This window comes from Sus scrofa, chromosome 14, assembly GCF_054392235.1.
Source record: "Sus scrofa isolate SSC_HxYL_T2T_F1_AM1 chromosome 14, Sscrofa_HxYL_maternal_Yorkshire_Landrace_v2.0, whole genome shotgun sequence".
Classification (NCBI taxonomy): domain Eukaryota; kingdom Metazoa; phylum Chordata; class Mammalia; order Artiodactyla; family Suidae; genus Sus; species Sus scrofa.
Window position 1 is genome coordinate 36163530 of NC_139396.1, and position 22130 is coordinate 36185659.

General features: G+C 43.9%; 1 protein-coding gene across 4 annotated transcripts in view; it reads left to right on the forward strand.

Annotated features, from left to right (window-relative positions):
• Window positions 1-21872, forward strand: part of FDFT1 (farnesyl-diphosphate farnesyltransferase 1) — a 34316-nt gene extending 12444 nt beyond the window's left edge. For 3 of the 4 annotated variants that reach the window (XM_013990295.3, XM_084993014.1, XM_013990296.3), the window contains exons 4-8: window positions 458-586; window positions 3783-3974; window positions 9836-10012; window positions 12833-12985; window positions 21066-21872. In XM_013990295.3, coding sequence (XP_013845749.1) covers window positions 458-586; window positions 3783-3974; window positions 9836-10012; window positions 12833-12985; window positions 21066-21287 — 873 coding nt within the window. In that variant the 3' untranslated portion in view covers window positions 21288-21872. 4 annotated transcript variants of the gene reach the window in all.
• The last annotated feature ends 258 nt before the right edge of the window (window positions 21873-22130 follow it).

The following is a 22130-nucleotide window of genomic DNA, read 5'->3' on the forward strand; positions in this document are numbered from 1 at the left end:
TCCTAGCCACATCTGCGACCTATACCACAGCTCACAGCAATGCTGGATCCTTAACCCACTGAGGCCAGGGATCGAACCACAACCTCATGGTTCCTAGTTGGAATCGTTTCCACTGGGCCACAACAGAAATTCCATTCTTCCTACAATTCTTATGTCCAGTTTTATGTTGAAGCATCTCATCTATCATAAATTAGAAAGATGAGCATTTAGCGAGACTTAGGATCTGCTTTTGAGTCTAGAAGCTTCAGCCTTTTTATACTCTTTTAATATTTATGAAATTTGGTGAGCTCATTATTCAAAACAGAAAACTAACATAACCTAGATGTTAGACATAGCCAAACCGTTTGGGAGTCTTCACTAATGAGTTCTATCATTGCTTTGCTTTTCGGTCCATCTATACCGTGTGATTCCCAGTTTTAACACAAGTTTTGTATTTTATTTCTTATCTCCATTTCAGATTGCCCTCGAGTTTAGAAATCTGGCTGAGAAATATCAAGTGGTGATAGTTGACGTTTGCCGGAAGATGGGATTCGGGATGGCAGAGTTTTTGAATAAGCACGTGACATCAGAACGGGAGTGGGACAAGGTCAGTGTCTCTGCAGAATGGTGTGGGTGACACTCGAGCCAGCATTGTTCATGGTGACACTCAGAATGAGGAGGAAGTGGTGGTTTTATAACCCAGCTGTAATGCGTTATCATAAACACATAATAGATGCTTATGATTTAATATCCAAAATAATCCTTGCCCTGGAGAGTTTACCATTAATTTAGGCCAAAGGGGATATAACACAGAAGTGCAAACATTAAGCTTATGAAAGTGTCTCTGACTAGCTATGAAATTTTAGATAAATAGCTGGATTACTTCATGTAATAAGGAGACACCGCACAAGTAGTTTTCACATCTTAAAAATATATTGTTGTTTTTTTCCCTCTTACTGACCATGTGTCTATGTATCTGAGTCATTTCCAGTTCCTTCTTAGCACAAGATTACTTTAAATTCAGTGCCAGCTTGGCCCCATATACTTAAGAGAAGTAGGTATCAGTTAGGCTGTTAAATTCTATTGTGTCTGTTTCCTTAGAAACAAAAAACAGTCCATAAGAATCCAAAAGTACTAACTTAGGATCATGGGTATATTGCACTGAGAAGTCAGTGCCTCACTAATATATACTTCTCATCATCTTTTTATAGAAATAAGACAATGTGAGATGCTTTAAGTTTCTTGACACCTGTCTCCCTCTTTGTGGGTTTTTTTTTTCCCCCTTTTTGGGGGCTATGCCTGTGGCATATGGAAGTTCCTAGGCCAGGGATCAAATCCAAGCCACAACTTCGGGATTGTATCCTTAACCTGCTGAGGCTGAGCCACAGCAGGAACGCCGCCTTTCTCTTTGTGTGGTGCTTATAGATGCACATGCATGGGGAAGGGCTGGTGGAGACCCATGTGGTCCAGGTTGTCTTCCTTAGGAGACAGTTGCTGGAAAGGGCCATTGAGAGCAGAGGATGTGGCAAACACAGTTATAATGGCCATTTTTTGGCCAGAATTTATTCCTGACCAGTAGCTATGAAGCATACTGGCTAGGGGCCTGGGAGAGAGTGCTTTTCTAGACCAAGTGACCTGATTAACTACAGGGACTAAACATGACTCAAAATACAAGAGAGGGGGGAGGGGTTTCGCCCATTTTCCATAGGAATGGCCTTTGTGGGGCTTACCACCTCAGTGGAAGCAAAGACATTTTAAACTTCTAAATTGTGTTCAATTTTAATAATTAGTGTGTAGGTTAGGATCCCAAAAGACATGCTACTGCACATTCGTTGAGTGAGTGTAGGTCCAAGGTCTGGCCTCTTAATTTTTCCAGCCTCAAAACTTGATGACAGCATCTTTGGAAATGCTGGTTTAGCCTCCACAATTTAGCATGAGCATGACTGCTGGTAGGGTATCAGTTTATGAATTAAAAGTTAAAAATGCTTCTCTTCCTGGCCAAGAACCAGCACTGGTTATCTGCACGGTAACTTCCTTTTCTGCTATGCGGATCTATTCAGGAAACTTAATTATAGATCGTTGAATAGAAGTTCTGATCAGATAAAACTGAGTACTCATAAAGACTTTTCTTTTCGTTCAGCTTTAGAGGAAAATGAATACTTGCATTCTCGGAAGTATTTTTACCCAAAGAACTATTCTCTTAATATAAAATATACTTTTCCTTGGACAACAATAGGGATATATTCATCTTTTTTTTTTTTTGCTTTTTAGAGCCACACCCATGGCATATGAAGGTTCCAGGCTAGGGCTCCAATTGGAGCTGTAGCTACTGGCTTACACCACAGCTGGATCCTTAACCCACTGAGCGAGGCCAGGGATCAAACCCACAACCTCATGGTTCCCAGTCGGATTCGTTTCCGCTGTGCCACAGTGGGAACTCCAATCTTTTTTAAATTTCTAGTAATTCTTTTCACAGTTTCTTGGAGTTAACCCCAGCTCCTTTGTCTCTGATTTCAGCATATCTTTTTACAGATCCTTCATCTCCTGGAACATAGTTCAGGTGCTTTCTCTCTGCCATTTCATTAGTCTTTGACCTTGTATTCTTTTCAACCAGACGCTCTCTCCGCTGGTCTTTACCTAGCTCCTCTCCAGAGGGTAACTTCCTAAATAATCTTCACTTCTCAAGTTGTCTGATGGACATCATTTTATGGATATACCTTAACTGATATGTTGTAACTCAGCTGTGTATCAGTCTTTAAAAAGTATTGTGTTAAGTTGTCTTGGAATACTCTTTTCAGGGGAGGATAGCTTTGACAAACTACTTTTATGGAAAAAAATTCCTTGACAATTAAGAATTACATTTGCTTGCATAGCAGAAATTGACAAAACATGGTAAACCAACTATAATAGAAAAAAAATCTTAAAAAAAAAAAGTTACTTTTGCTGATGGCTCAGTGAGTTAAGGATTCAGTGTTGTCACTGCTATGGCTCAGGTTACTGCTCTGGCGTGGATTGATTCCTGGTCTGGGAACTTTTGCATGACACAGGCATGGCCAAAAACAAACAAACAAAAAAACTGATGTTGACTGAACTCTCATTTGAGAGAAGGACAGTTTTAGCAAAATTGTTAAACCTTCCTCTGAAGCCAGACAACTTGGCTGAGAATCCCTGGCCTCTGGCTTGGCCTGATGAGTGATCTTGTGCAAGTTAATTGACACCTCTGTTTGTCAGTTTCCACATCTGCAGGATAATGATGATAATAGAATGTATCTCATAAGATGTTTGTGAGGATTGAACATGCGGAGTGCTTAAAACAATGCCAAGAACGCAGTGGTAGTACTTTGTTCTACAGAATGAGGATTTTGCGACACTGCGAGATCTTAAAATGTCTTCAGGATTAAACTCTACTTAGTATTCTAGTTTCTGTTAAAATATTCCTTTCTCTCCCATGGCCTTCACTCCTAATTTTGGATATCAAAAGGTATACTAGTTTATTTTTCCAATAACCTTTTATTCTAGAAGCAGTGCTTGTGCATCATACAGATGTAGAAAATACAGAAAAAAAAACTAAAAATATCACATGAGCCAGAGATCATTTTTAAATCTTTTGTGCACATCCTTCTTGGCATGTTTTTTACTGCTTATGTTAACATAGTGTATGTGTGGTTTTTTTAATTTTTTTTAATAAAAATGAGGTCTTGTACATTTTGTTTGGAACCTGGTTTTTGTAGCTAATGATGTCTAGGATTTCCATCTGAGAAAAAGTTTCATTATTAAAGTACTTTAAACATTGTCTTTTCCAGTACTGTCACTACGTTGCTGGGCTGGTGGGAATTGGCCTTTCCCGTCTATTCTCGGCCTCAGAGTTAGAAGATCCCTTGGTGGGTGAAGACACAGAGCGTGCCAACTCCATGGGCCTGTTCCTGCAGAAAACAAACATCATCCGTGATTATCTGGAAGACCAGCAAGAAGGAAGAGAGTTTTGGCCTCAAGAGGTAACAGATTCAGGGGAGAGTTCTGGTCGTGGCTCAGCAGTAACAAACCCAACTAGTATCCATGAGGATGCAGGATTGATCCCTGGCCTTGCTCAGTGGGTTAAGGATCCGGCATTGCCGTGAGCTGTGGTGTAGGCTGCTAATGTGGCTTGGGTCCTGCATTGCTGTGGCTGTGATGTAGGCCAGCAGCTGCAGCTCCAATTAGACCCCTTTGCTGGGAACTTCCATATACTTTGGGTATGGACCTAAAAAGCAAAAAAAAAAAAGGGAAAGAAGTAAGATGCAGAGGATTTGGATTTAGGGAAAAACTTGAATGCACTCTGAAAACAAATCGTCAAACCCTTTTGGTTGCAAGTGACAGAAACAAAGATCATGCTACCTTAGACAGTGTAGGAGAATGTGTAGTCTAGGTTACACTTTAGTTTCCTTCAGGGAAACTGGCTTCATCCAGGGGCTCAGTGTATGTAATAAGGCCCTGTTCTCTTCTGTGTCTTGGACAGGCTTTCCAAGCTGTTATGTCCATGGGCATAACATCCCATGATTCGCTCATAGGCTTGGCTCCTGTTCCCATTCTCTAATCATTTACTAGCCAGAGGGCTGACGACTCAGTCTAGACTCAGCTTACTCTATCCACATAGAATGGACTCCCTCCAAGAAAGAAGGATTCTGTGGTGAGAAAGGGTAAAGTTGCTAATTGGGCACCCACTCCAGATGTTCATCGTCAGAGACAAGGGGGGAACTGTGACTTAATTAAAAATGGACAGGGAAAGGAAAGGGTCTGACAATTGATTTTATGCCAAAGGAAAGGTAAGAAATCTTACGACCATTTCCTGATTTTGCCCCAGCATTTACCTTTGGTTTTCCATAAAATATTTTTCTAAAACCAAGTGCCTTTACAGTGGGGGGGGGGGGGAAGGCAGGTGAGAAAGTGGGGGTAATATTTGGAACTTACACTGCAGCTGTTTATACTCAATATTCCTAATATAAAAAGAACTGCTAAAAGTTATGAAAAAAACTGCTAAAAGTTAGAAAATGGGCAACGAGATAGGAACAGGTAGTTCAAGGAAAGAAAGATGCAAATTATCCTTAAACATTTGAAATGGTGATCAACCTCACTCCTGATAGGAAGAACTCATATTAAAGCTTTCTCTAACCTTAGACATCACAGTTTTTCAAGCTTTAGGTGAAGCTGGTGTGCAGCCATGCCAAGAAATAGAATTGTTTATACCACTGGATGATGGTGTGAATAAAATGAGTGCTTTTAGTAAATGTCAGTTCAAACAGCTTAACGGTGGGAGTTCCCTGGTGGTCCACTGGATAGGATTTGGCACTTTCACCACTGCAGCCCAGGTTCAGTCCCTGGTCTGGGAACTGAGATCCCTTATCAAGCTGCTGCACGCTGAGCCAAAAAAAAAAAAAAAAAAGAGAAAAGGATGTATGAAACAGCTTAACAGCAATAAGAGATACCGCTTGTGTCAGATTGTCCTAAGTTTGATAAACTCTAAGGAAGTTACTGACCTCAGCTTTGTTTGTAGTAGTTAGAGTTTATAAAAGACTCAGATGTCCATCCATACAGGACTGAGTGAATTAACTATGGTCTCTCCACCCAGTGGAGCACAAAGAATGATACCACTATGGAGGGAGCCCCAGGATATTATATTATTAAGTGAAAAAAGCAAAGTGTATAACAGTGTATGTAGTTTAAATCAAAGGATAAACCAAAAAGTAAAGTGTTTTCTGTAATTGTATGGTGAATAGTAATATTGATACTTAAATACAGAAACTATTATAGAAACTTTGTAGCATAAAGTAAATGGATAACACATTCCCGTTGTGGCTCAGCAGGAACCTGACTAGTATCTGTGAGGATGTGGGTTCCATCCCTAGCCTCACTCAGTGGGTTAAGGATCTAGTGTTGCCGCAAGCTGCGGCATAGGTCGCAGATGCACTTGGATCTGGTTTTGCTGTGGCTGTGATGTAGGCCAGCAGCTGCAGCTTCCATTCAACCCCTAGCCTGGGAACTTTGCAGCCTTAGAAAGACAAAAAAAAAAAAAAAAAAAAAAAAAAGAAAGAAAGTAGGTAATTGTGTTCACGCCATTAGAAACAAATATTTTTGGTCTAAAATAAAAGTTACAGTGAAGTTCGTAAGCAAAAAAAAAAAACTCTCCCACAATCCTAAAGTGGATTGTAAATATCAATACAAACTCATGATACAGTTTCTCTTAAAATAAGAAAGTCAGAGTTCCCCTTGTGGTGCAGCAGAAACAAATCCGACTGGAAACCATGAGGTAGCATGTTCATTCCCTGGCCTTGCTCAGTGGATTAAGGATCCAGTGTTGCCATGAGCTGTGGTGTAGGTCACAGATTTGGCTCGGATCTGGCGTGGTTGTGGTGTAGGCCAGCAGCTGTAGCTCTGATTCCAGTAGCTCTGATTCGACCCCTAGCCTGGGAAGCTCCATATGCCGAAAGCATGGCTCTAAAAAAAAAGCCTGAGTTCCCATGTGGCTCAGCAGGTTAAAGACCTGGCATTGTCACTGCTATGGCTTGGGTTGCTGCTGTGGCAGGGGTTTGTTTGATCCCTGGCCTGGGACCTTCCACATGCCACAGGTTCGGCCAAAAAGCAAAAATCAAAGCAAAATTTAGCTCCTTTTAAGAGTTGTAGAAACAGTGACCAAAGCCACGGTGGTGTGTGCCTCTGCTGTCCTGATTATGGTCTTTTGATACCATTTTCACTGAGATATGCCTCACATCTAATAGTTTACTCTTTAGTTTCCAATGCTTTGTAGCAGATTCGTAGAGTTGTGTAATTACCACCCCAGTCAGCTTTAAAACATTTTCACTACCCCTCCCCCAGACCTATCATGTAAATGGAATCATATAATATGTGGTCTTAAGTGACTTTCTTGTATTTAAAAAAGACAAAATTTTGTGGCTTAATTTTTTTTTTGCGTGGATGTCCAGTTGTCCCAGTACTATCTGTTGAAAAAATTGTTCTTTCCCAGTTGAATTATTTTAGCACTCTTGTTGGAAATCAGTTGACCCTAAATGTAAGGATTTATTTCAGTCCTTTCAATTCTCTATCAAAAAGTCATTTTTTAATGCTATAATTTTCTTTACTGGCTGGACTGATTTTATAAGGAGATGTTTCCTCCCACTTACTGTTTGGTTACTGAGCTGTACAGTTAACGTAGGGAAGGCTGTATATGTATTTGATTCTTTAATTTTTCTCAGCTTCGAAGATAACGAATTTGTTTTCTGTCAGCCTCAGAAGGTGACCAATTAGATATTTCTTGTTAACATTATGAACACATGGGCTAAAACGTATTTGGTTGGGTTCAATCTGTTGTAATTACTCTCACAATTAAAGCTCAAAATTTCCCCTCTTTGGTCACCAAGGGGTTCAAGTTGTGTTCTGCGTCCTCTTGATGGGACCCTAATAGTCAGATAGCTTCCTTGCCCTGTGGTGTGTCGAGACCTTCAAGTTCAGTTTGTACATTTTTTTTGCTTAGGATCTGGACTCATCCAGCTCGGGATAGTCACTGTGTAGGTTTAGTTTTAAAGCTGAAATACCTTACACTTTGTATTGATATTTCCGGGTCAAACTTGGTACCATTACATATTTTCTTCTACATTACATCTCACTGAGAGTCATATTTTTCTGGCAAATAGTAGATGATAGAATTAGTATATCCCATAATTTTTTGTTGGCTGCACCTGTGTCATGAAGAAGTTCCCAGGCCAAGGATCAAACCCATGCCATGCTAGATCCTTAGCCTGCTTTGCTTTTGCTCTATCTACCAGAACACACACACACACACATATGTATGTGTGTATATATATATATATTTTTTTGTTTTGTTTTTTTTTGCTTTTTTCCCGTATTATAGATCTTGCAGTCTGAATAGTGATTCTAGTGCTGCTACCACCAAGTATAATTACTGAACAACTGAAAATATATTTTGGCATATGCTAGCTAATTCCCTATTTTTCTGTTGTATTTATATCTAAAGTGTCAGATCAAATAGTGTCTATAAAGTGCAAGATCAGATAGGCATCTTCCTTTGCCCCCCTCATTTGGTCTCATTTTTGTGCTCACCACCAGTCTTTGTCTTTGTGGGACATCTAGTCATTTTGCTGTCTGTGCCTGTGCTCTGGTAGATAGAAAACACCTATCACAACAGTGATTCCCTGTATTTATACAAGTTGGTGACAGTTTGTCTGTGTCCTTTATTCTTCAAGGTCACTTTTTCTGGCTATAAAGTTTTTAGCTCACATTTTTGAGTTTCTTAAATGTGTTACCCTCCATTTTGTCCTGTTTTAAAGACTGGCTGTTGAAATCTAATGACAACTTAATTTTCTTTTCCTTATATGTTATGGGTTCTTTTTCTTCTCCGTGGTGGTCACTGCCTAGATACATTATGAATGGAGATGCCAGATGGTGTTCTCTTAGTTCTGTCATCTTTTCTGCATTTCTCAGCTGGAGTTTTGGATTTTACAAAATGCTGGTGGTGATGGTAGCAGCATCACAGTTTGGGGATTTTCCCAGATTCTCACCAAAAAAAGATGAGAAAAACTGAACCAACTCCACATACTAAACCTGTATACGACCAGAGCCTTTGCAGACAGAGCAAGGGTTGGCTGTGGGGTGTCTCAGACATGAGCATGGGAGCCAGCAGGTGTCCACTGGACCTTGGGGTGGGTCCCTTTGAGAAGAGCAGGTGAAGTAGGGGGCAGGTGTTCCTTCTTCACTGTAACCCATTGTGCTGGGCCAGGGGCCAACTGTGTCCCGTTGCTCCAGAGATGCTGCCGATCCCATTGTGCCACAGTGGGAACTCCTGGGGGCTTTAATTGAATCTTGGGGGAAGTTCCCTTGTGATGCAGTGGGTTAAGGATCTGGCATAAGAATCTGTGGCATAGGCCACAACTGTAGCACGGGTTTGATCCCTGGACCAGGAACTTCTACAGGCTATAAATGTGGCCAAAGTAAATCATGGAGCTGGGGATGTGGAATGAATGCATGGATGGAAGAGGGTTGGCCAAGTATCAGTGATTGTTGAGGCTGATGGATAGATACGTAGGAGTTCATTAACCATTTTTTTCTAGGTTCTGCAACATGATCTAGTACCTCAATCTGAGGGGGTTTAGGTAATGGATATAACACAGTTGACTCTCCTTAGAATCTTAGTCCTTTTAGGCCCAGTTATATATTTGAGGGAGTGTATAAAGTTAAAATAAGCATTATTCCTTTGGAAGCTTAAGAATATCCAAGAATGAAAGTAAATTATTTGCTAGCTTCAGAGAACCCCTCTAAATAATATCATTAAAGATATCAAACCAATTGCACTCTTGGAGGTGAGGATGTTACTTTACTTTCAAGTTACCCAGATCAATTACCATGTTCTCACGGAAGAGACTCGGCTCATCTTCCCTAGATATGCTTGTTCAGCAGTGTTCTTATCAGAATCCGGCATATAATGTTAATCATTAATTATTTTGAGGCCTGGCCATCTTGGGAATGTTTACTGCTTAGCTTGCAGTGCAGTTGTAGCTGATGTTGCTACAGCTGGCTGTTTTTTCAGGAAGAGGCAGTAGTCTGCCTTGTGAATGACAGGCGGCCTCTTCAGCCTGAGATCATCAAAGTATTGCTTAGTACATGCTACACGGATTGTCCCAAAGGGACACATCCCCAAATACTTAGTCTTGGTAATGATCAGACCTTGACTGTAGTCTTGGTGACCAAGCAGCAGCTAGGAAAGATTTGGACAGTGTGTCATAGTTCTTATTTGCAAAGATCCTTTCATGTGGCTTGTACCTTGTCCCCCTGTGTACATGGTAACTTGTGTTTTCATCTTCCTGTTTAGGTTTGGAGCAAGTATGTTAAGAAGTTGGGTGACTTTGCAAAGCCAGAGAACGTGGACTTGGCCGTGCAGTGCTTGAACGAGCTAGTCACCAGTACACTGCACCACATCCCCGACGTCATCACGTACCTTTCACGACTTAGAAACCAGAGCATATTTAACTTCTGTGCTATCCCACAGGTGCGGACCGGGGCAGTTCTTGTTGTCCATGGGAGGCCAAGGCAGAGGGAGTCTGGGATGGGGCTAGGGATGCTCAGAATGCCTTTACAGTGTTGAGTCTGTGTGTTTACCTTTAAAAGGTGATATTAGGGTATTTTCTTCTTCCAGAGGCAGGTGTGTTTCACAACACCTCTCCTTTGCCCCATAGCCACCACCCTTAGCCTTAAGGTTAGGTCTGTTCCTTTCCGGAACCTAGAACCCTTTTTTTCCATCAGCTATTCTAAACTAGTTAGTTTGATCCTTATCCTTACAATTAAATCTAGGGTTTTGAGTCTGATTTATGAGAGGTGCTGGGCGAAACGCTGCTAAAGCTATTATTATTAAAGTCTCGGAGTTCCTGTCATGGCACAGTGGAAACGAATCCAACTAGGAACCATGAGGTTGCGGGTTCGATCCCTGGCCTTGCTCAGTGGGTTAAGGATCCCTCGTTGCCCTGAGCTGTGGTGTAGGTTGCAGATACGGCTCGGATCTGGCATTGCTGTGGCTCTGGTGTAGGCCAGCAGCTACAGCTCTGATTAGACCCCTAGCCTGGGAACCTCCATATGCCGAGGGTACGGCCCTAAAAAGACAAAAGATCGAAAAAAAAAAAGGTCTTAATTAAGCACCTTAAAAAAATTATTTTATTGAAGTGTAGTTGACTTACAACATTGTTAATTTCTGCCATACAGCAAAGTGATTCAATTATACTTACATCTTTTTCATTCTTTTCCATTATGGTTTATTACAGGATATTGAATATAAATCCCTGTGCTATATAGTAGGGCCTTGTTGTCTATCCATCCTATATATAATAGTTTGCATCTGCTAATCCCAAACTCCTAATCCATCCCCCCTGCCCCAACCTTGGCAACCACAAGTTTGTCCTCTCTGTATGTGAGTCCATTTCTGTTTCGTGGATCAGTTCATTTGTGTCATATTTTAGACTCCACATATAAGTGATATCATATGGTATTTGTCTTTCTCTTTCTGACTTAATTGCACTTACTATGAGAATTTTAGGTCCATCTATGTTGCTGCAAATGACATTATTTCGTTCTTTTTTATGTCTGAGTAGTATTCCACATTTTACACGCATGCGCGCACACATACACACACACGTACATATCACATATTCTTTATCCATTTATCTATCAGTGGACATCTCTAGGTGGTTTCCATGTCTTGGCTGTTGTGAATAGTGCTGCTATGAACATTGGGGCACATGTATTATTTTGAATTACAGTTTTGTCCAGATATATGCCCGGGAGTGGGATTGCAGTTTCATACGGCAGCTCTATTTTTAGTTCTTTGAGAAAGCTTCATGCTGTTTTCCATAATAGCTGCACCAACAGTGTAGGAGTGTTCCCTTTTCTCTGCACCCTCTCTGGCATTTATTTGTAGACTTTTTGATGGTGGCCATTCTGATCAGTGTGAGGTGGTACCTCATTGTAGTTTTGATTTGTATGTCTCTAATCATTAGTGATGTCGAGCATCTTTTCATGTGACTGTTATAACCACCTGACTTTTGTTGTCCTTTCCCTAGACTTGTGGTCCTAGGAGCTAAAACTTTTCAAATGTCTTTACCAGTTATTTCAGTTTTTAACTCAAATAGAATGAAAAATGCCATAGGATTTAACAGATTTGGAAATGTGGTTTGGTCTTGTTCTAGTGACCCATCTTGACCAGTTGATGGACCTATATGCCTATAGACTTGTGGTTGCCAAGGGGGAGGGGGAGGGAGTGGGGTGGTTGGGGAGCTTGGGGTTAATAGATACAAACTATTGCCTTTGGAATGGATTAGCAATGAGATCCTGCTGTGTAGCACTGGGAACTATGTCTAGTCACTTATGATGGAGCATGATAATTTGAGAAAAAAGAATCTATACATATATGTGTAACTGGGTCATCATGCTGTACAGTAGAAAAAAATTGTATTGGGGAAATAACAATAAAAAAAGAATTAAAAAAAAAGTTATAGATTTTCAGGAAAGAGAAAAGCAAAATAAAAAATAAAATCTATATGCCTGACTTAGGTTTCCATCTATTCTAGAAATAATTTAGCTCTGAGCATGGAAACGAACCCCCCTCTATTTTTTGTTTTCCCTCCATGCTACTTTTAAAAAAAATGTATAATGATTATGTTTGTTGTAGGAAAAACAGGGAGAAAAACCAAAACAGAAAACATTTTCCAGATAGTATGTTGGAATATATATTTTTCATATCTAAATAACTCATTGCCCTAGCACGGAAAATGTTGCTTGTGTTTGTTGTCTCCAAATAAAAAGGAACTTAAGGGAGTTCCCATTGTGGCTCGGCGGGTTACGAACCCAACTAGTATCCATGAGGACTCGGGTTTGATCCCTGGCCTTATTCGGTGGGTTAAGGATCCGGCTTTGCCATGAGCTGTGGTGTAGGTCGCAGACACGGCTTGGATCCTGCATTGCTGTGGCTCTGGCGTAGGCCGGCAGCTACAGCTCTGATTAGACCCCTAGCCTGGGAACCTCCATGAGCTGCTGGCACAGCCTTAAAAAGCAAAAAAAAAAAAAAAAAAGGAACTTAAGTGACTAAACTATAGAATTGAGACTGCAAAGAGCACTGTGTATTGTCAAGAACAGGAGGTGTGGGGAAGTAGCCTTGACATGCTTTCTTCACGGGTATTTTCTCTTGATTGGTTACATCTCAGCCCTTTGGCACCTTCTATAGAATCTCTTTCCTTTTCATGACAGTTGCTTATGATGCATTCTCTCACTTTTTTTAATAAAATGGATTTTTGTTTTCTCTCTCTTTCCTTGCTATCTGTAGGTCATGGCCATTGCTACTTTGGCTGCCTGTTATAATAATCAGCAGGTGTTCAAAGGGGTGGTGAAGATTCGAAAAGGGCAAGCAGTCACCCTGATGATGGATGCCACCAACATGCCAGCTGTCAAAGCCATAATACACCAGTACATGGAAGAGGTGGGCTTTTATTTCCTAATGTCATGATGTACACCTTCCATTATTGGATAGTAGATGATCCTAGCAACTCACTGTGTGACGGCACAGAGACAGGGTGGGGTCCTTGATTAGGAAGAATACGAACAGCTTGCATATGGTCAGAGGAGATAAAGGAAGCCGCCAGGCCTTGGAAAACCTTATTTTTTGAGCTGGAAGATGAAGTTAGAGGCCACCCAGCCTTGTGCTGCGGGTAAGGCATGTGAAGCCAAGGCTAGTGGCTGTTGGTTGATGCAGCGTCTGACTGAGGGCTCTGGGGCCCCAGGCCCCACTTCCCGACACGCAGTCCAGCACTTTCCATTACATTGGGGACCTCAGTTGAGAAACCAGTGTGTGGAGAATTTCAGCACCTGAGTCCATTAAGCTGTGACTGTTTCTAGATTTTCTAGTGCAGATTTCAGGTGCCAGGATGATTCTATAAAACAAAAACATGCTTGTTCTAGTCCAGTCAGCTCGGGAGGGGATGTGTATGACTTGGTTCAAAAGAGCTTTTGCGGAAAAAAAAAAAAAAAAAAAAGGAGTTCCCGTTGTGGCACAGTGGTTAACAAATCCAACTAGGAACCATGAGGTTTCGGGTTCGATCCCTGGCCTTGCTCATTGGGTTAAGGATCCAGCATTGCCGTGAACTGCGGTGTAGGTTGCAGACACAGCTTGGATCCCAAGTTGCTGTGGCTCTGGCGTAGGCCAGCGGCTACAGCTCCGATTCGACCCCTAGCCTGGGAACCTCCATATGCTGCTGGAGCAGCCCTAGAAAAGGTGAAAAGACAAAAAAAAAAAAAAGCTTTTGTTAGAGGCTAGAACTCTCCTGGCGAGGCTCTGGAGCAGTGCTTCTCTCAAATGGAGCTGGTTTTGCTTCCTTCTCCCCCAGGGGACATAGGCAATGTCAGGGGACAGCTTTGATTGTCACACTGGGGTGCGGGTGGCCACTGCTGTCTGGTACTGTAGAGACCTGCCATCCTTAGGTTTGTTCTTAGAGAAGATTGAAATACTGCAGAAGTAGATGAAAACAAAAGTCCCCCTCCCCGCCTAGTGCACACACACAGATCACTGCTGTCCCTGGTTTTCTGATCCTTCCAGTCCCTGGTTATGTTTCTACCCCAGAGGTGCTTTGGATCAGCAGGTTCATCTCAACAAAAGTCCTCAAAGCAGCCATTGCCTCTGATCTCCGTCACATGCTGCACAATCTCCTTGCATTTCCTCTTCTCTTGCCTGACAAGCATTGGGCTTCGGTGTTTCCTCCTGAGGCACCTATAAAAGGTGTAAGAGAAGATCAGGGTTTTTTTGCCTTTTTCTAGGGTTGCTCCTGTGGCATATAGAGGTTCCCAGGCCAGGGGTCTAATCGGAGCTGTAGCCGCCAGCCTACGCCACAGCAACTCGGGATCCAAGCCGCGTCTGTGACCTGTACCACAGCTCCTGGCAACGCTGGATCCCTAACCCACTGAGCGAGGCCAGGGATCAAACCCACAACCTTATGGTTCCTAGTCAGATTTGTTTCCACTGCGCCAAGACGGGAACTCCAGATCAGGTTTTTAAAATCTTAAAATTCTTTTAGGGAATTGATGAACTTGATCAGCCATTGACCAAGAAATTGCTGCTGACAAGACTTGGAATGTTGGGGTTCACCACACAGCTGGCATGCATTTAGGGCTGACTGTGTCTGGCAGAGCAACTGAACAGGAGGGTACTATTATTATCAGGGAAACTGCAGGCCCCGACCCCCTGGCTGGGGCCTTGATTTGGACCCACATCTGGCTGATTTCAGGGCCTAGGCTGTTCACAGTGATTCTGAGGGCTTGAATTTTACCCCCCTTTTTTTCTTTAATGCAGGATATGGAGGTTCCTAGGCTAGGGATCAAATCAGAACTGCAGCTGCCAGCCTGCATCTCAGCCACAGCAACTCAGGATCTGAGTGGCATCTGCGACCTGCACCACAGCTCAAGGCAAAGCCGGATTATAACTGTGTCAGTGACCTATGCTACAACTTGTAACAACACCAGATCTTTATCTCTCTGAGCCAGGCCAGGGCTTGAACCTGCATCCTCACTGACACTATGTCGAGTTCTTAACCTGCTGAGCCACAATGGGAACTCCTTGAATTGCCCTTTCTAAACAGTGCCATTTAAGGCACTGTTTCTCCCTTTTATATAAATTCGAAATGTCCTGTGTAGTTTGTAGTTCAGAGAATGAAGATTTAGTTCCGCAGTTTTATTCCGATTACTAGTTTCAGAAAACTTTTTGGTGTCATAGGCAGTTCTACTACCATATTAAAATTTGGCTTTTATTTGTTTTTTTCTTTCACTACTACAATTAAATCCTAGTTCGAGTTCCCCAGTGGCCTAGTGGTGAAGGATCCGGCATTATCACTGCTGCGGCACAGGTTCAATCGCTGGCCTGGGAACTTCATGCGCTGGCCCAGCCAAAGTAAAAAGAAGAAGGAATTAAATCCTAAATTTGCATTTTGATTTAGGGCCATGTTGGGCACACTATGGCTGTGGACACCCCCCCCCCCATTTTGTAAATGAGTTTTTATTAGGACATGGCCCCACCCATTTCTTTTTCTTTTGTTTTTTTCTTCCTTTTTTATTTATGTATTTTTTTTCTTCTCTTTTAGGGCAACACCTGCCCATATGGAAGTTTCCAGGCTAGGGGTCACATAGGAGCTGCAGCTGCTGGCCTACACCACAGCCATAGCCAAGCCTCATCTACAGCCTACACCACGGTTCATAGCAAAGCCAGATCCTTAACCCACTGAGTGATGCTAGGGATTGAACCCAAGTCCTCATGGATACTAGCTGGGTTCATTACCACTGAGCCACAACAGGAACTTCCTCCCATTTGTTTCCATGTTGTCAGAGCAGCAGAGTGAGCAGCTGTAACAGTGGCCACAGAGCTGAAAATACTGCTTAGGCTCTTTAAGAGAAAGTTTGCTGACCTCTGATCAAGGACCTCAATTGTTTTGTTTCCAGTTACGCTCATGAAACTCAAGGTATTTTGGGGGAAAATTAATGTGAATACTTCAGTTGATTTGACTCAGAAATAACCTCTGAAGACAGTCTCCATTTGTAGTATGTGACCATGGTTTTAATGTCAGCATTAAGGACCTTTTGTCAATAAAATGTCGAATTAAGACTTTTTTTCTTTTTTCCTTTTTTGGCCGCTCCTAGGCATATGAAATTCCTGGGCCAGGGATCAGATCTGAGCTGCAGTTGTGACCTATGCCACAGCTGTAGCAACACTGGATCCTTAACCCACTGTGCTGGGCTGCAGATAGAACCTGTGTCCCAGCACTTCTGAGATGCTGCTGATCCTCTTGCGCCACATCGGGAACTCCATCAAATTAAGACTTTTTGTAGAGGAGTTCCCATCATGGTTCAGTGGAAACAAATCTGACTAGTATCCACAAGAACGCAGGTTCTATCCGTGGCCTCGCTCAGTGGGTTAAGGATCCGGTGTTGCCATGAGCTGTGGCTCGGATCTCGAGTTGCTGTGGCTGTGGTGTAGGCCAGCAGCTGTAGCTCCGATTCGTCCCCTAGCCTGGGAACCTCCATATGCTGTGGGTTTGGCCCTAAAAAGACAAAAACAAAAACAAAAAAGGCTTTTTGTAGAAAATCCACAAGTTGTCTGGCATTTTGTGGTGGGGGGATGTGGACTGCAAACCTGCTTTTTCTCCCCGTCCTTTGCATCGACAGGAAGGCATTTCTCCCTCAGGTCCATGGACTGATGGCTGTAACAGTAGAGCATCTGCAGGGGTCTTCGGGACCCTCCTCTCTCAGCTCCAATGTGTAGGGCACGAGGTGGCACCAAGCCCAGACCCTCTGAGCAGAGTTGCTGCTCCCCAGGGCCCAGTGGCCTCTGGAGCAGCTTCAGCTGGAAACAGGTCTGGGTACCTGATAGCTGGCGGGAAGCTCCAAGAGCTATTTTGGGACAGAAGTGAGTGCTCAGGCACAGCTAGAGGCTTCCATTTCCTTCTCTGCCAAAGTTGACTCCTTGGCGAGGGCCAGTGTTTTCAAGCTGGCAGAGCTTCCTGTTTGGCCATGGGCAGTAGAGTGTCACCAGGCTCTTCAATCCCTGTGGGTCTGGGAGACTAAGAGTGTAGTCCTGTGCGCGTGTCAGGATTTCAGTTCCTAGCACACCCGCAGAGTCAGGCTGTGGCCAGAGCAGGGAGTGCAGTTGAAAGAGCAGGGCTGTACCTGCCCTACCCCGTTCTCAGCTGACTGTGCCTTGAACCCTGCGAGCAGGATGAGAGCGGCTGCATCTCTGACCTGACCCCACGCATGCGTGCCCTCACCCCTCCCCCACCTTCTCTGTCTAAACCCCCTCCTTGCCCTCAGCCGGGTGTGCCTCAATCCAGAACATGCCCCCCGTCCTCCTGGACTTCAGCTCCCCCTGCCCTTCCCTCTCCTTTCCCTCAGAGCTACGCTTCTTGAAAGTATAGGAGTTTTTGTTTTCTTTTTTTTTTTTCGGCTTTGCTTTTTCGGGCCACACCTGCTGCATCTGGAAGTTCTCAGGCTCGGGGTCAAATCAGAGCTACAGCTGCCAGCCCACGCCACAGCTCACGGCGGTGCCAGATCTTTAACCTGCTGAGTATGGTCAGAGATCAAACCCACATCCTTGTGAATACTAGTCGGTTTGTTACCCCTGAGCCACAATGGGCACTCCCAGTGTAGTGTTCTGAAGGTAGTCTTTTTTTTTTTTTTCCTCAAGCCACTTTATGATAGCTTTGTTTCCTACCTTGTCATTAGAGCTTTTCTTACCCAAGTGATTCGATGACCAAAATGACTGCTTTTTTCTTTTTCAATTGCTGTGCCCACAGCATATGGAAGTTCCCAGGCCAGGGACTGAATCTGAGCCACAGCTGCAGCAACTCCAGATCCTTAACCTCCTGTGCCCAGCTGGGGATTGAACCTGAGCTGTTGCAGAGACTACAGTGGCTAGGATCTCCCTAATGACCACTTTTTTCTACTCTTCCTTGATCCTGCTGCATTGTTGGGCCCTGAGAGTCTCTCTCCTTTCTCCTCTTGAAGCCCTTTCCTCGCCCAGCTTCTGTGACACTTGCCGCAGGTTCAGCCTCTTACCTCCCCGTCTGCTTCTTTGGCCTCTGGCCCCTGATGCTGGTATTTCCTTGAAATCTTTCATCATTTTCATATTTTCTCAACAAAGAAGAGCTTTCTGATTCCCTCACCTGCTGCCATGGCTTCCTTCTTCCTCCACCACATGCTTCTTCCTCCTGACGTGGTTGCTCCAGCTCAGACCTCAGGCATAAACTTCTCTTTTGCTGTTTAATGACTACCTTTGGCCTCATCGTGGGATCCAGGTAACCTGGGGGCTTGACCAAGTCCTCTGTTCTCTCCAGCCCACATCAGGGGTCTGTGTCCATGTCCTGGCTCTTCTGTTTGTTTTCATACCCTGTCAAAACTTTGTGCGAGGGAGCAATTCTAGGACTTTGCCTACAAAAATAACCAGAAAATGTGCAGAGATGCTTATTGGAGCATTTTGTCCTCAAGCCTTGTTGAGAGTGAATTGATTAAGTTGTAGTACATTCATACTATGCAGCTTGTGTTTAAAAAAAAGAATGACATTATTTTACAGGTTCTAGCATTAAAAAATGTCCATCAGGGAGTTCCCATTGTGGCGCAGCGGAAACAAATCTGACTAGGAACCATGAGATTGCAGGTTCAGTGGCCTCGCTCAGTTTGTTAAGGATCCGGTGTTGTCATGAGCTGTGGTGTACGTCGCAGACGTGGCTCGGATCTGGCATTGCTGTGGTGTAGGCCGGCTGCTACAGCTCTGATTAGACCCCTAGCCTGGGAACCTCCATATGCTGTGAGTGTGGCTCTAAAAAGACAAAAGACAAAAAAAAAAAAAAAAAAAAAAAAGGTCCATCAAATACTATGTGGGTAGATAGAGTTCCTATTGTGGCTCAGTAGGTTAGGGACTCAGCGTTGTCTCTGTGAGGATGCAGGTTTGATCCCTGGCCTTGCTCAGTGGGTTAAGGATCCAGTGTTGCTGTGAGCTGCAGAGCAGATCACAGGTGCAGCTCCAATTCAATCTCTGGCCCAGAAACTTCCATATGCTGCAAGTCAAGCTGTAAAAAGAAAATAAAGGTTATGTGAGTGAAAGAAGTCAAATTATAGAATAATATGTTTTATAACCGATTTTATATGCATAGCATAGAATCATTTATACATTATGTATTATTTATAGACCATGTAACATGTAATTCATCTGTATGACATTTTGTGTCTATATTTAGGCTTATATGGGCAGAGCAAGAAGCATGAAAGAAACTACCAGTATATCATATTATTACATTAATATATGAATGTGAGAGTTTGTACATTTACATGTATAGGCTTATGAGCATAGGGCATTGTGAAGGGGAAGTAACGTAAGGGTATTTTGATTTCTTTATTTTTGTATTGCTTGTTTTTTTTTTCTTTTTTGTGGCTACAGTCTTGGCACGTGGAAGTTCTGGGGCCAGGGACTGAACCCACGGCACAGCAGTGATCCTGCTATAGCAATGACTGGGCCAGATCCTTAACCAGCTGAGCCACCAGGGAACTCCCACGTGCCACAAGTAAATCATTCTTTTTTTTTTTTTTTTTTTGTGTTGCTTTTCTATAAGCATAATAACTTCATCTAAAATTTTTGAAAAGAAATAAGGAATTATCATTTCATCCCCATGTATTTTTCTCTCTATAGCTATCTTTCATAACATAATATTAGGTATCATTAACATATTCCTATATGCATATTTTATTGTTTTGTTAGATTGTAGCAATGCCTTTTGGGGGGAAGGTGGCAAGAATATAGGATGTGTCTGTGGGAAAAAACACCCATAGTATCATGAAAATTTGAAAGTAATAATTTTCACATGCGTGCTCCATCCTCTTCATCTCCGCCACTGTGTGGGCCTAGGTTGCAGTCACTTCCCGCCTTTGTAACCTCTAAGGTTGGTCAGTTTGAGTCAGTGAACGTTTATGGTGGCCTGCTCTGTGCCATGCACAGGGCTGGGCTAGAGATCAGACGAGTAAGCCCTGGTGCCTTCACAATTCAGTCTAGTTAGGAAGAGGCACGCAGATGGCTCCATGTGGGTGACAGGGAAGGGTATGTAACGGGGGTGATAGTTGGGGGGGCAGCACTTGGCCCAACCTGGGTTTCTGGTCAGGTTTTTTAGAAGTCAGAACACCTGAGCTGAGACTTGGGCAAAAGGTTAGAGTCTGCCTGGTGTCGGAATGTGGGGGGAGCCTTTCTGCAAGAGGGAATGGTGTGAGCAAGGAAGGGAGCAGAAGTGCACAGCAGCATCGCACATGTCAAACAGCAGCAGTTGTTACTAGAAAGTGCAGAGGGAGGTGGGCGGCAGCAGGCGAGGCTGGGGAGGGGCAGGGGGTCCCAGGACCCTCAGGAGGAGTAGGAAGCTCTGAGGCCTGCACGCAGTGGGGGGTTTAGATCTCTGGTGATGGGGTGGAGAGCAGATGAGTGCATTTCAAGGTTCAAAGAGAGATGGGAGAGCGATTTGGAGGCTAGGAAAGCTCAGATAGGGGCCCTGAGGGCCTCACCAGGGCAGTGGTTATAGATGTGCAGAGGGACTGGGTTCAGCAGTGATTCTGGTAGTTTCCAGAAGGGTGGGCGCTCAGTACAGGGAGGCTCCTCCCGTGACTTGTCTGCTGCCCACCTCAGATTCTTTCTCGCTCACCCAAGTGTCCTGGCTCAGTGTCCACGGTACCGTTTCCCTCCCCTGCGTCTCCCTTCTTCAGCCTCATCAGACAGTGTGGACATTACTGGCTCTGAGGTGCGGGTGGTGGAGTCCAGTGGGGCCACGCTGCCTGTTCCCAGGCCAGGCCGTGGGATCACAGGCCCGGATGACATCCGGCCTTATTACCGGAGCGAGTTTGGGTTATTATTACTTCTGCCTCCTCTGAGCTTCAGTTTTCTTATTGGTAAAATGGGCATAAACCACCTGGTTGCTCAGGTTGTTGTAAGAAGGGCTCCCAGAGGTTTATAAGGTGCCCGGGACTTACTGCTCTTTCTCTTGCTTTAACAGATTTATCACAGAATCCCCGACTCGGACCCTTATTCGGCCAAAACAAGGCAGATCATCTCCACCATCAGGACACAGAATCTTCCCAATTGTCAGCTGATCTCCCGAAGCCACTACTCACCCATTTACCTGTCATTCGTCATGCTGCTGGCGGCCCTGAGCTGGCAGTATCTGAGCACCCTGTCGCAGGTCACAGAGGACTACGTTCAGACCGGGGAGCACTGACCGGGGGCTGGGGACTGAGGGCGCCAGGACCACCGACCTCTTCAGGGATGGATGTGGGCGTCCACCCTCCTCACTCCTGCAACAACTCATGGGCCTGGCCCTGTAGAAGCTGTGCTGTGGGATTAAGAAGAAGATTCAAGGGAAAGGACCCTTTGGCTCTGGCTGTGTGGGGGCTGCAGGTCGGAGAGTGGCTGCCTCTGGAACTCTGGGGAGATGGCTCTTAGTGTGAACACAGCTGGAATTATAATTAAATGTATTTAATTTGAAGCATCTTTTGAATGCCTATCCTAGTAGAATGCAAAGTAGATTTTCTTCCTTGTTGGGGTCCTGTTTTTCTCATCATTTTGTTTCCTCCAGTGGACTTGAATGTGGTAGGTGGGAATGTGGAAATTCCAGGAAATATCCCCATGTTTGCTAAGAATGCAGACTGCTTTCTGCACATGGGGGCTAGGAAGAAACTGCTGGGTGGTGGTGGCATCGTTTCCTCGTGTAAAGAAAAGGAGCTTAGGTTTCAGAAGAAAATGGCAGGATTGCCTTTGGCCCTATCATTTTTGAGATTTTTGTAATAAAGGATTGAATTACTCAGCCCGTGTCGGGGTGCTTCACTGGAAGGCCTGGACAAGCCAGGCAAGTACGGAGCTCTGGGGCGGAGTGAGGGGTGGGGGCCACCTGTGCCTGCTGAAAGGGGCCCAGGTGTTGCCCCTGCCCGCTGCTCTACCTGTGGCCAGTTCTCCTAGCTGCGCTCAGAAATGTCATTGCATTCAGGGGGTGATTTTTAGCTTTGGGCATTTTCTTGTTTGTTTCTTGAGAAAGGCAGATGTTTTCAGGTGACTGGCTTGAAAG